General features: G+C 33.9%; 1 protein-coding gene across 2 annotated transcripts in view; it reads right to left on the bottom strand.

Annotated features, from left to right (window-relative positions):
• Positions 1-4,908: 4,908 nt before the first annotated feature.
• The window catches only part of LOC120771228 (mediator of RNA polymerase II transcription subunit 15-like), a 414,224-nt gene continuing 404,345 nt past the window's right edge, over positions 4,909-14,787 (bottom strand). The window contains exons 7-9 of one of the 2 annotated variants that reach the window (XM_040099142.1): positions 13,564-13,875; positions 8,149-8,644; positions 4,909-5,518 (exon numbers count right to left, since the gene is read on the bottom strand). In XM_040099142.1, the coding sequence (XP_039955076.1) occupies positions 4,975-5,518; positions 8,149-8,644; positions 13,564-13,875 (1,352 nt within the window). In that variant the 3' untranslated portion in view covers positions 4,909-4,974. The remainder of the gene's footprint in view (positions 5,519-8,148; positions 8,645-13,563; positions 13,876-14,787) is intronic. The other variant, XM_040099150.1, reaches the window with a different exon arrangement.

The raw sequence follows: 14,787 nt of genomic DNA, 5'->3' as shown, positions 1-14,787 counted from the left end.
TTTGACGTGTTAAACTTCACAACTGTTGTGACTTAATTTATTTCACTTTCTAAATGATTTTATTAAAAGTGACTTCTTTTATAGGGGTGAAAATCCACAATATACCTGTGAAAAAGTACTACAAAGCAGCTGTGCGAAAAATGTTTACTTGCTTAACATTTATTAGAACCAGCTGTTTCTGCAAGCGAACAGAAAAAAGTAATAGATTCACAGCAATAACAAAATGATGGAATTGATCATAGAGGGAGCCATATCGTTTTATGAAACTGCGGAAAAAAGTGTCAGAATTGATGTAAAGAAAACTCGAAATATATTTTAATATTTAGTGTCGAAATCAGTCTTATCAATCGAAATCAGAATTATTGACAGTAATTTGAGTGTTATTACTGTTAATAATTCTTCATGCCCATAAAATTTGTATGGCACATACCTAAATAAAAGCACTAGAAACGTTAAGCGTTCGAAAACGCGATTTTGATAGGGTGTTAAGAAATAAAGTTGGCTGTAAAATATTGTAATTTTTCTGAAAAATTTCTTGAGCGTTTACGCTAGGTGGTAAAAAACTCGACACTCACATTTTTTATTTGCCGAGCGATCGATTCTGTAATGGGATATAGTCACAAGTCTCTAAAATTGAGATTTTAATAGCGGAATTCTGTAAGCAGTCCCTACTCACTATTTGAGACATTTTGATGTAAAGTCTCAATTTGTGACTAGTTACTATTCACAACACAGTCTCTAGTGTTTAGTCACAAAATCGAAAAAGTTAAAAATATATCAATTTCACTTCAATTTTCCTAAATACTCTGAAACAAAGTCAACACATATTTTTATTCTTTTGGTAATTATGCATTTTGACAATGTTATAGAAAATTTAATACTTGTTATCGACATATTTATTTTCATTTAAGTGTAAATACATCTCTAAATAATGAAATGTTAGACCTGTTCGTTTTCAATTGAGAGTTTTTAGGACTGTCACTTTGCAGTTTAAATTACAAAATCGTCGAAACTCACAAAAATTGTCTCTAATTTAAAATCTCAATTTTATAAATTTGTGACTGTATCGAATTACAAAATATTGTGAGTGGGCATGGCCAGCGTTGTCACTTTTCATTTCTGAAATGAACATCAGAAAACACTTCAATTTCTGATATTAATGTCCGGTTCCACAGTCCATACTTAAGTTGTGCCCAAATAAAATCTTAGCTAAGCCAGAGAATGTAAAGACATAGCAGATTGAGTAGTCGTTTGCGATAATGTCAATGCTTAATTTTATTATGATATATGGCAACGCTATGTGCAACATACCTTTTACAATATTTAAATTATAACAGACAATACATAAATTTGCGAGGAAAGTTATATCGAAAATGGACGAAAACAACAAAAGAACTTCGAATTTCACCGCTAGCGAGTCGGAGCACCTATTGAAACTGGTGGAAATACCAATCCGATTCCAAAAAAAAATTTCTCATATCTTATTATTCTTCTTTTGACAAATAACTGAAAATGCAACACAATTCAAAACAAAAATCAGTTGTTACTTAAACACTGCTTAAGTCCTCACTATCAGTACTTCAGCATAACTTGAGCTGTAAAACACTATTTCCTGCTTTTTCTTAAGCACAACTTAAGTGTGGACTGTGAAGCCGGGAATAAGCATCGTCGAGAGAAAGCAGCTTGTCGGCAACATGTAATGAAGCAAATAAAAAAAGCAATTTTGAGAATATTCATATACAAATTGATTATTTGAAACAAATAAATAACGATGTCTCTTTGAGTTCACACACTAGACTCTTCGTCCAGATATCATCTGTGGTGCTGTTTGCTTAGCACAATTTCTTGAAATCCTTTCACAAACATAAGTTTTTTAATTTATAAACCTTTTTTATTAAAATATTCCTTAATTTAACTTTTATTATCATTTCCCTCATTATTAACATTTTTTTCAAATAATTCAATTTATTTTCTGTTTGTTACTCTAATTTTCGTTGATATGTACGCCAAAAGCCATCTGTGCATAAATATGTATACATGTTCGTGCCGTGGTGTAATGGCATTTTCGAAACTGCGCTTTTTCGATGTTCCCTCATAATAATTTACCTTTAAGTGCAGCTAACATTTGTGTCGTCTCTATTTATTAATATTCTCTAATTTAACATTCGCACCTTCTCTGTATATCAACATTCTTGCCAACACTGTGTATCAATGTTGTGCGACATCTCTTGGTCGTTTTTAAATGTAGAATGGAATATAAAGAAAACTGTTGTTTGATGATAGTTCCGCTATTAATAATTTAAGCGTCACACATTTTAAGAAAAACACAAATTTTTGGATTAATTGCATATTTTGAGATTAATAATTTATTTAATGTTCTTTGATATTCTATACATTATTCTGTTTCTTTGCTCTTTTTTGCTTGCATACGCACTAATACAAGTTAATTATGTTTTGTTTTTTGTCGCAATTGCTTTATTGTAACTATTTTGTTTTATTTGTTTTTGCTTGCTAAGAATCTTTAGTAATGACACATTAAATGTTTTAGCCATAATTGTTATTGTGCTTGTTGTCGTGATTTATATATTTTGAAGCATATATGTATATGAACATCTAAAAAACTATACTAAAAAAATAACAACAAATTTATTAAATACTAGCAAAGTATGTAAACATGTACTTACTAATTGATTTCTTTTTTAAATATATATGCATAAATACATTGTCGTAAAATTAGATTTTTAGTGGCTTCTTAAAAAAGAAAAGTTTTATCAAATGTGTACAGTGGAAAATGGATGAACTTTTATTAGTTGCTCGATTTGTGTGTGATGCGTGCACAATTTTGAGAGTTATTTGTATATGTAGCCAAATTAAAAGAAAATTAGTAATTAATATAAATGCAACAAAAATAATAAAAACAAATGCACAAAACATTAGAATTTTTAGGATATTTTTATAAAAGATGTCAACGAAACATTTTAATGATTTATTCAGTAAAAAATTATTGCAGCAAAAAGCAAAATTAAAGTTGTGCACATAAATGTAAAATAAAAAAAATAATATTTTGCTTAAGTTCTTCGTCTATAACATTATTTTTCTGCGCGTTTTATGCCAAAAATCTATGTTTTCGCATTTATGTTGTATGGATGTTTGTAAATCGGCGTATAAAACCCCAAATATTTTGTCTGTGTTTATTTGTTAATTGTGTACTATAGCATTTGATTAACCATTGATTTTGATTATTAGCATCTTAAATACATTTATTTTTATATTTGTATTTCGCATTTCTATTTTTATTGTTTTATTATTATTTTCTGTTACTCATTTCTATTGTTTTTAATTGTTTTTTGTTTTTTGTTTCTATTTTTGTTATTTTATTATTAATTTTTCTGTTAAATTTATTTATTGATACTGCATATTACTATTTTTTCAACTATAACTATGTTTTTACTGTTCTAAGCTTCTTTAATGGCTTAATGCTAAATATTTTATGTTAATTTGTGTAAAACTAAATAAAAATGCAACAAAAACAATGTATTTATAAACAAAAAAGATTTGCATAATATAAAATGTTAAATTTTCAAAACAAGACTTATGTAAATAATTCAGGACTATTGCTAAAAAATATATTACTCACCTATTCATAGCTTTTTTACGTATTTTTGTGTCTATCATATTTTTTTAGCCATAAATGTATATATTTGTTGCAACAAAAAGTATATTAATTGTTTTCTTTTTTTGTAGCTATATGTATTTATGATGCTTGTATATATTCAAATAATAATTTATCTCTTCATTTGTTTATTGTCATTAGCATTAACTGAAATTCTATTGTGGCATTATTGAAAAAATATATTTGTTTTTGCCTTTTATAGTGCTTAAAATATTTATTGAAAGCAAAAATAATGTGTTAGCAGTTTCTTTTTTGTTTTGTAATATTTTGTAATGTTTTGCAAGCATTAGCACGTTTTGAACGCCTCAATGGAAAGCGTTAAGAGAAAATATTTCTGTTTTTAATAATATATTATTTAATTTTTAAACTTACATTTTACATTCAACTTACACACTAAAGTCAATAACTAACGAACAAAGTATTTCTTATAACTCTGCTTTTAATTTGTACAATTACAATTCATAAAATACTATTACAGAGGGATTTTATTGTTTAAATAACCTTAAATATTTGTGTTTTTTATGTTCTTAAAGAAACATACTTATTTATTGGTTGCGCTTAAACTATACACTATAACTATAAGAAGGTTTAACGAAATTTGTTGCAACAACTAAATCTTTACAAATTCATAAAAGCATAAAAGTATTTCCATAACATTCATTTTATCGCTTATCATAGGAGAAATATGATTTTTCAAAATAATGAAGCTTTTCGAAGTTGTTATTACAATGGAAATATTCAAATTCAGGAAAATTAACATTTCACTTATTTTTATTTTTATCACTATATATGTATGTATGTATATAAAACTGTTTAGTAGCTCCGCATATACCACATATGTATGGTAAATATGTATATGTAAAAGCATTAACATACATACATAATTTTATATGCATTAACACATATACCCATATACATATTGAATTTTTATATGTAAAATACATATAAATATATTTTATTTTCTTTCATTTCATATTCTTTATGATTATTTTTATACGCATTCATGCGTAAACGCTACATACATTTACGTATGTATGTGTGCCATAATGCGTTGCTCAATTCCTTTACTACCTCACTGCAGCCACAGAGATTGCCTTCCGAGCCAGCACAAAGTCGCATGCTGCTCTCAACGGACATTGCTGGGCACGTTGTTTCGCTCAACCTTTTCCACCGCCATTTACTACGTCGGCGTTTACCACTCATTGCTCCGCATCTTTACCGGCGCCCATCAGCTATTTGTTGTGTATGACAAGCGTGTAGGTTTGCATGGACCATGAGACTTGTGCGCACGACTCCCCGTGTCATTTGCCCAGCGCCGAGAGCTGTTGCGTGGTGGCTTGTTGTGCCGACTGCGCCTGCGCGTGGTTGAGCGCCACTGCAGTGCCGCTTGTTGCTTTGTTGGGTGAAGCGCCGGTGGGGGCCGGTGCTGGCGCTATGCGTATTGGTTTGTTGCGTGGTGCTGTTGCTGTTGTTGGTGGTGGTGCGCCGAAGCTGTTCTGCGCGCTGGTGGTGGTGGATATGGCGTGTGTGGGTCCACCAGATGTTGGCACAATTGCATAACCACCGTTGCCTGTGGCTGCAGCGCTGCCAGTAGTGCTATTATGGTTGTTGTTGTTATTGTGTAGACGCTGCATGGTGTTGCTGTGGCGCTTATTGCGATTGGGACTGTTCGCGTTGTTGTTGAGTGTTGTGCTCGTGGTCGACGAGGCGGTTGCCTGCTGCAATTGCTTATTGGCGGCTGTTGCATTCACAAATGTTGTTGTTGTCGAAGTAGCTGAAATACGATCCAATTCGGTCATTGCTTCTTGAATGGCACGCTCGAGTTGTGAATTCAATTTTCGGCTCCTTTTTGTGTATGAATTTGTGATTTTTTGTTTTGTTTTTGTAATTTTGTGGCGCACCACATGGGGAAATGTGTGGAGTGTGTTGTTTTGATTCGTTTTGGGGATATTTGGTGGTGGGATTATTTGTTGTTGTAGACAATTGATGACAATTTATTGTTGTTGTTGTTGTTGTTGGTGTGGAGTTGGATACATTCAACATGTAAACACACATAGACAGATATTTACATGACACGTAAACAGCGGATTGGAAGGAGTAGAAAAATTAATAAAAAAAAGAAAAAATCAATTAATAAGAAAGTAAACAGTTATTTTGTAATTTTTAAACTAGAATAAGGAAAATAATATTAAGCTATGCATAGTCCGTATTTCATAAATAAAACTTTTGAATTTAGTGTTCGCATATTTGCTTATAAAATCTGAAAAAGCTCACAATTTAACTAAAAAGTGCATTCAACTTCGTAAAAATAAAAATAAACTACAAATGTTATTACTAAAAAATACAGTAAGAAGCAAATAAATAATTCTACTTCAAGTGGCAATCAAAATTTTTTTTAATAATATTAAAATAAAAATAAAAAAATACAAAATAATAAAATTTTATAATTTTGCAGCATTCCGGTCCTCTTACTTAAATACTTTACGTTTACAACAACATTGAGTGCAATTAAAAATAATTTGCTAAAAAATACTTAAATAATTATAATAAGTTTCAAAACGTTTTTCTGTAATATAATAACAATATCGCTCTCGGAGAAAAAAATATTATAAATTCCAAACAGACAATAAACTGTTGGACTTTTTTGTTCTCTGGACTTTGGTTTTAATTTACTCTTTATAACAAGAAAAAAATAATTCTCGGCTGCACCGAAGCTGTAATACCGCTAACAACTACAAGAGTTTCCATGCAAGAACTTCATTTTGATCGGGTAGTTTGTATGGTATGGTATGGCAAGTTTCAGATCGATACCTCAAAAATTAAGGAACTCGTTCGCGTGTATACAGCTGTGTTTAAAATAATAATAGTTCTAAGAAGTCAATATACGAATTTCTTGTAAAAACATAACAGAAACATTTACTTTACATATTATATGGCTTTTATATATATAAAACCGCCAAGTTTTGCAATAACGATAATAAAACTAAAATTTCTCGGAAATTCGTTGTTCAAAATAAAGTCATACTTCTAAATCTATAAATTTTCTTTAGACACACAGAAATGGATTTCATTATTTGGTCGAAAAGCCCCTATTAGCTAAAACTGTCTTACAGCGTTGCGGCATAGAGTTAACTAGTCCTTCACGAAGGGTTTTAGGTATTTTCTCCCAAAAAATCTTTCAATATTCAAAGTTCGCGATTGCGCAGGCCAAGGTATGACCTGAATCCCTTTGCTACGAAACCATTGCTTGGCTAACCGACTCGTATGTTTCGGGTCATTATCCTGCTATAAGACCTATTTTAGAGCCATTATGTATTCTGCATAAGGCAACACTGCGGTATGCAAAATATACACGTAAACATGTTGATCCATGACAGTGTCGATAAATGGGCTCAAACTAAAATTTTTGACCTTGTACGTTTTACGGTTTTGGCAGTGTATCTAGCGTGGTATTTAGTCTTCGGTGGGCGATACACATATTGCCGCGAACCTCTGCGTCCATAAAGAACGATTTTACTTTCATCTGTCCAAAATATGTTTTGCCACTTTACCAGTCTAGAACTTTCAAAAACATCGATTAAAATACATGATGTTTCAATTGTTAGAAAGCAAACACATTTTTCTATGTTGATGCCTTGAGATTAGTCAGCGTCTGTATGTAAGGCTTAAAATACGTTTTTATGAAATTTTTCAAATCGGGCAACGATATTACTCGGAGACTACCGCATGCATTCGGTTTCAGAGTAAAATTATATAGTAAACTAAGTACGATTTCTTTGTTACTAAGGGGGTCATCCCCTGTGGCGGTTTAAAAAAATCGATTTTTTTGCATAAATCTATTCAAGAGCATTCGTAGAAAGTGGTCATAAAGTAATTCTCCGAAATTATATACTCGTAGTTGGAAAGATATAGGTGTGAGAAAGTAAAGTCTTTAGAGCGCGGGACCTACACACCTGAATTTTCAAACGTGTTTTCTCAAACTCTCTCGAAATTGAAATTAAATGGGAAACAATTATGTACAATCCACAAAAGTAAGATTTTAAACATTCCTCGAATGAGAAATGAAAGTGTTCTAAAGTTTCTTTTGTATTTTACCAAAATAATCTAAGTATTTCGACAGATGAGAATGGAACTTCCGTTTTTTACTAAAATAGTTTTCGAATTGTATCTTGAAGCCTTCGCCAACCTCTTTTTCATGATTGTCGGGTTTACAAGTAGCGCTACGCTTAGGATTCTCGTCACTTCTTAAGGTATTCAGGAACGGTGAGTATCAGTTTGATTTTTATGGCATATTTAGGAGAAACGAGAATTTCATTTCCAATGTCAAAATCACACTTATATGTATTATAGTTACCCTAATTAGTAGACTGTTAAAATCTTAAAACTGGATATTTGTTTATAAAACACGCGTTATAAACTTCGTATGCTAGGTGCCGTAATAAACCTTTACAAACTAACTTATGGTAAGTGCTCACTTTCTGGTATCCTTTTGCGCTTTGTGATGCGCCTCCAGACCATCAGACAGACTGTGTAACGAAGTGATCGCTATCAGTTCGGTTATGATACGACCCCCACCACTGAACCATTGCACCCAAACGGCTGGTTCACCATTAGCGGTTTGTGATTGCTCATCCGTTTCCACATTCACCACCTTACCCGGCCAGGCGGGATAACCGCGCGATGGACCCCAAATCAATTCGCCAATTGCAAACGTGTGTGTTGCTGTTGCTATCGTTGCCGCTGCCGCTGCCGATGTTGTTGTAATATGTGCTGTTGCCGGCACCGCGGTGCTGTCAGCAGCCAATTCTGTGATGTTGTTGACGGTGGTGCGTGCGGTGCGTGTGGCACGACCGCGTAACAGTTTGTTTGGCGACTTTTGTGGCGATTTACGGTTGGCTAGGTTGTTGACTGTAAGTGGTGGTGGTGTGGTCGTTGTTTTAGTTGTGGTTGTTGGCGAGTTTCTTGGTGACTCTACGAATTGATGAGTTTATTTAAAACAAGTTATACTCTCAGCAAATGTGAACCTAATTATCGTTAATAATTATTTTTCGATGATTTTTAATGGCTGAGTTAAGTGCATAGAGTCTTGTTATATCAACTCATCGTAGCATATGATGTGATGGTATATTAATTTCAGTTAATCGACAGACAGATGAGGTATGAATGTAAGTGGCGCGAAACACGAAATTTTACTCTTTATTCGAAAGCCATCACCAGTAGCCTCTTGTTTAGCTAGACATATTAAACTGAATTTATATACATATATATTTGTTGGTGTTGTAATATGTGTAGTAAAGCCATTAGCCATTTTATTAATCACAAGTATGAGTGGTTTGAGTTTGAGTGGTTGAAGTGTACCCGAAATGTTAAAAAATGACAGTATTTTCGCAAGTAGGCCCGAGGTATACTTATGTATGTAACTGTATAGGTAAATTATCGCAATTTCTTTTACCTACAGATATTTATTATTTATATATACAGTTATAATCGGATGGAGTAAAAGCCGGAACTTTTATAGTTAATATAAAATATGTTATGATTATAAACGAGAGCGTTAATTATGTGACAATCTAAGGGACTTAGCCGCGCACCAAAAATTAGAACAAATGTTCGTAAAAGAGCGCTTCGGAAAGGGTCGAGAACGAACGTCGAACCACGTCCGGGACGGCCATCAACATCAACAAATGATCAACCCGTCAATTAAATAAAGGAATTGCTGTTTGATTATCGACGATTAACAGTCAGAGTTCTTACTGACTTCAATGGATCAATGAAAACCATTTTGAAGGATCATTTGAGTCTAAGAAAAGTGAAAGCACGATTGGTTGCCAAATCACTAATTTCTTCGAAAAACAGTGGCATGTTAACTTCTGTGAAACAATGCTTTCCAACTACCAAGATATCATGAAACGTACATATTACGATTCAATATCGTGGCAAAGGAGAGCCGAAGCAGATCAAAACTCAAGGTTATGTTGACAGCTTTCTTCGATTATCGAGTTGTACTTCGAATTCTTTCTGATCGGTCAAACTGTAAAGAAGGAATACTATTTGAGTGTTATGCGTCGTTAATTATGGGCCGACAACTCTTGAGTTTAGCACCACGATAATGCAGACATTAAACGTGAATCACAACGTGCATTGAAGGCTATTCCGGAAATTGACTTTAAGAACTGTTTCGAGGATTGGAAAAAACGTTGGCATAAGTGAATTGGAGCCAAGAGGGATTACTTTGAGGAGAACCACATAGATTTTGAAGAATAAATTAAGAATTTTAAAATTATGAACAAAGTCTTACTATTTTTTTGCTCATAGTAGTATTATATAATGTAGTATATAAATATGCCCCAAAATGATTTGCTGACTTCAAACCCGGTTCGCGCTGGCTACGAACGTCGCTCAGAATGCTTTACACTCGATTTCTCCAAAGAAATTATTTTTTTTTTTACCGATTCTCACAAATTTAAGCAAGATATTCGAAAACTGTTAATTATTACTGAGTTTTCTAGATATTTTTTTCGGGTTTTTACAGTTATTTTCGTTTAAAAAAATTTGGAAGATTTTCAAACATCCAGCAATTATTTGATCGAAAACATATAGGTTTAGGAGATCACGATCTTCAAAGCCGGTAGAAATGATTTTTTTATGTTTTAGTACGATTATTACAAATCTATGTAAGTAATTCGAAAAATGTAAATCGTTATTGAGTTTTGCAGTTATTTTCGCTTGAAAAAATCACAAATTGTAATTTTTTAAATTGGTGAATTTCGGCAGATTTTCAAATATCCATAAAAGCTTTTGTTTGGTCATAACTGGGGTTCTACATATTAAACAAAAAAATGTGCCTTTGGTTTAAAGATTCTTGAGCTGAAAAGTGTTGCTAATAAATCGACTACGTCACAACGGCAGTGACTATTTAATTAAATGAAGAAATATCATTTCTAATTTCCTTGCAAACCATCGTTAAAACAAAGCCCGGAATTCGTTAAAACCCATCATATAATGCTGACTATATAATTCAGAATTATCAAAATTAAAGGTATTCATTAAATACGATGCTGCTTGTGCTTGTGAAATCTCCAATATGAACCGTTAGTAATTTTTACAACAGCTTTAATTTGTAGCTAATGTGGAGTTAATTCAGCAGAAATATAAAATCAGTAAACAAAACGTAATTGAAAAGGTAAATAATTTACTTCCAGAGAGGTTTTATGTATGTAATTGTATTTACAGAAGGATATTATTTAAACATACAAACATTAGCGATGAAGTGTATTATATTGCCCTCATTGATGTTGGGAGCAATAAAAGTGGAATCGTAATTGAGGATGAAAGCTTGCTTTTGGAACTCTATTGTGCACAATTGCGTCACATGTAAATATAACTTTCATATATACAAATACATATTTAAATATATGTACATATATTTACATATATATAAGAATATAAAACTTGCTGGTTATTATGTTTACGCAGCCTGGTTTTCAATACCTCAAAGGAAGATCAAATTATTTGGTAAATACATTTGTTGCCAACGTACTTACTTATATAAGGATATGGATGGATATGCATAATGAATACATTATGTTGCTCAAGCATTATTAATGCAATAAGTGCCATTTAAGTGCAGAGAGTTATGCTGCTGCTTTTTGTTGCACGTATAGAGTTGCAAACAAAAATAATCCAACAAAGATTATACATATTTCTTAGAAGCATACGAGGTATGTTCAAAAAGTATCGCGACAGTTTGCTCACAGTTTTCTTCGATTGCAGGGGCGTGGTGCATCATGAGTTCTTGCTACAGGGAAGAAAGGTCAATAATGATTACTACCTGCAAGTTATGCGAAATTTGCGCGAAGCAATCCGCCAGAAACGCCCGGATTTGTGCAAGAACAAAAATTGGCTTTTGCACCGCGATAACGCCCCTGCTCCCCAGATCTGGCCCCCTGTGACTTTTTCTTGTTCCCTAAACTGAAGAGGCCCATGAAAGGACGACGTTACGCTTCTCTTGACGAGATAAAGACGGCATCGAAGGAGGAGCTGAAGAAGATAAAAAAATGATTTTTTGAAGTGCTTCGAAGATTGGAAAAACCGTTGGCACAAGTGTTTAATATCTCATGGGGAGCTTCTGAAAAAACTGAAATTACGAAAATGTTTGTTTATCGCACTATTGAATATTTTTTTTTCCCAAATGCCGCATGGTTCGCATCAATTCAGCTATAAAAACTGCTCGGGATAACATTTGCAGAAATCCCGTAAAAAATAATAAAAGTACGTCAAAGAAAAGGAAACAAAAGTATGTATGTCAAAGGAAATGGATAGATCGACCAGATAAATGTCAAGATTTGTTCGACATGATCACCACAAAATCTACGAAAACAACTTTCGAAGACATAAAAAAATGTTATTCCAATGGTTTAACGTGGTCATCATCCAGCTGTTGTTATGTTTTAGTGGGTAGTTTCCTGGAAAGAAGGTGCATTTCTGCAAAAAAAAAAATCATTAAAATGGGGCCAAAGTACAAGAGCAGGATGTTTTAAAGGCGTGGCAAAGTAGTTAAGCAAAACTCTCTTCAATGGAGAGCATTGCATATTCTAGATTTTACTCCAGCAAACAAGGCAAAAACCAACAGCATTGGTTTAAAAGCAATAGTCCTGTTTCCATGCATGATTCGTTGATTGGAAGTCCAGGTTTGATTATATGGTCCGAGTTTTTGGAAGTGATGTAGGTGTGCCCAAATGATTTGTTGCGCAAGAATTTGTCCATAAAATGGAAATAATTATTATGGAAAATCGGTTAATGAAAGAGAATGAGGTTACTCAAGTTAAAGATGCCTCAGCAAAGTAAGAATGCTTGGTCGGTAATAACCTACATATACTATACATACATATGTATGTTTACTGCGAGTCGCTATTAGTCACAGTCATCGACATGTGTGATTTTTTCAAAGCAATATTTGAAATTGTTCGAGAGCTATAACTCAGGATCTAATGTTTTATGTTCGTCTAGAAACATTATTGTTTAGAAGAAGTAAAAATGCCTATAGAAACATTTATGTGTAAATTTGTTTTAGAGAGTTGGAGATTAGTTTCTAATATTGTAGGATAAAATCACATAATTACCGCCCTAAATCTCACACCTCCTTTCCAGGCTAAAAAAGATCTCGTTTTTGATATACCTACATACATACATATGTATGTTTAGAAGTCGGCTCAGACAATGTGTGCAGAACGATTCCGCACTAAGAGTACCGTTAATTATAAATGAGTACGTACAGATTTACAAGAAAGCAAAAAATCATCTATGTGTACATAGTATATATGTATGTAAATACATATACCTGTATTTCTTTATGGTTAAATATTGACATGCATTAGTTATTAGCGCAAGGCGATCTGACGTGATTTCGCTATAATATATAATTTTATGATAAAGAAAAGCTACGAAGATAAGCACAAATACAATAATAAAGCAAAAACACAAAAATATGCCAATCACCGTTAAACATTAAGGAAACAAATACAAGGAAAGTGAGTCAGGATATTTCCAAACACATATACATATATGCATGTATGTGTGTATTAGTAGCACTTCGGTATTAATGTGTGTGTATTGATACGTGTTAGATTACTATATATGGTAATGTTATTTATGAAATGTGATATTTTCGCCATTCGCTTTATTAGTAGGTTTTTAGTAGAGCGCAAAAATTCAATTCACAATTACAACAAGGATAACAAGGATATCAACAATATGTGCATACAAAATGAGATCTCATCTTTTACGCTGTTAACAGTGAAAACAAAATAGACGAATGCTTGAGTTGTAACTGATGTGACAGCGCAGCGCCAATTGATTAGCGGGGAGACGGCGTGTGACTGAATACTTACCGTGCGAATCGGGCTTCATTACAATGTCCTGGTGGAGAGAATGATGTTGCTGCAGCTGCTGCTGTTGCTGCTGACGTTGATGTTGCTGCTGTTGTTGTTGTTGTTGCTGTAGCTGAAGTGTAGTGGCCAAAGCTGTAGATGTCGCGGCTGATGTGATGGTAAAGCCCACGCCACCGGCTCCAGCTCCACCGCCGGCATTCATAACAGCGCCACCTGCGCCCACGCTCTGCGGCGGTGTTTGTACGCGTCGTATTTTTGCTTCTGACGGCTTGTATATGCTTGTGGTTTGATATGCGCTTGACATAACAAGTCCTGATTGAGCATGATGGCAGCACAAACAGTAGCCATGGCGATGCGGCAGGCGGCAAAGAGAGAGGGATAAATAAAAAATGGAAATTTATTTGAAAAGCCGTTGCAATGTGTTGGCGAAGAGCGTTGAAGCGAAAGAGAATATTTACTGTTATAAAAATTCATAAATTGATATAAGCAAATAAACACCGCAGACATACATATGTACATCTACCTCCATTTCTATGTATACATATAAGTTATGTGTGTGTGTGTGCTGACGTGTTTGTATCGGCAAAATGCTATTGGTATTGTTAGCATGAGCCAGCGAAAATTATCGCAAATCCGTGCGGCAACCAAAAGTGCTGATGTTTCATTCTTGCCTCTAAGACGCTTAGATCCTGCACCTTTCTTCACTGTCTTATGTAACTTTTACGGCAGTCAAATGTATTTGAGGTTGATTGCGGCCGGGATAAGCGTATAATAACTGTGTCAGTACATGTGTATGTAGAAATTTGAGCCCGTTTGCGCATGAAGGCGGCTTAATGTAGCTCTTAGCCAAAGCTTTTGCGCTTCCACGGCCTAGTCATTGGTGGTGGGGATGGTGGCAGTGGCATCTGCTAATAGAGCGTACAATTTACGAGCCTACTTATTTTTAACGATTCTTCGCTTCATGCTTATCTTCACCCGCTACTGCCACTTTGTGTTTTGGCCTTTCAGCCACCGTTCAGCATTGCCTCCTCGCGCTTTGTGTGCTGTCTGCGCCTATTCAGCGCGCCCTTAGAATGGTAGGATAGTAGGTTGCGTGCGCGTATAAATGCCGATTGGAATTTAATGTTGCGTTTAACGTCTTGATTTCTTCATCGAATGTGAGTAGCATAAAATGTGTGATAGCGTTCCCCACCTCACCCCACCTGCCGCAAATCTTTTGCTGCG

This window comes from Bactrocera tryoni, chromosome 1, assembly GCF_016617805.1.
Source record: "Bactrocera tryoni isolate S06 chromosome 1, CSIRO_BtryS06_freeze2, whole genome shotgun sequence".
NCBI classification, from domain to species: domain Eukaryota; kingdom Metazoa; phylum Arthropoda; class Insecta; order Diptera; family Tephritidae; genus Bactrocera; species Bactrocera tryoni.
Note: the sequence above shows the minus strand (reverse complement) of the source record. Positions and strands in the feature narration are given on the sequence as shown.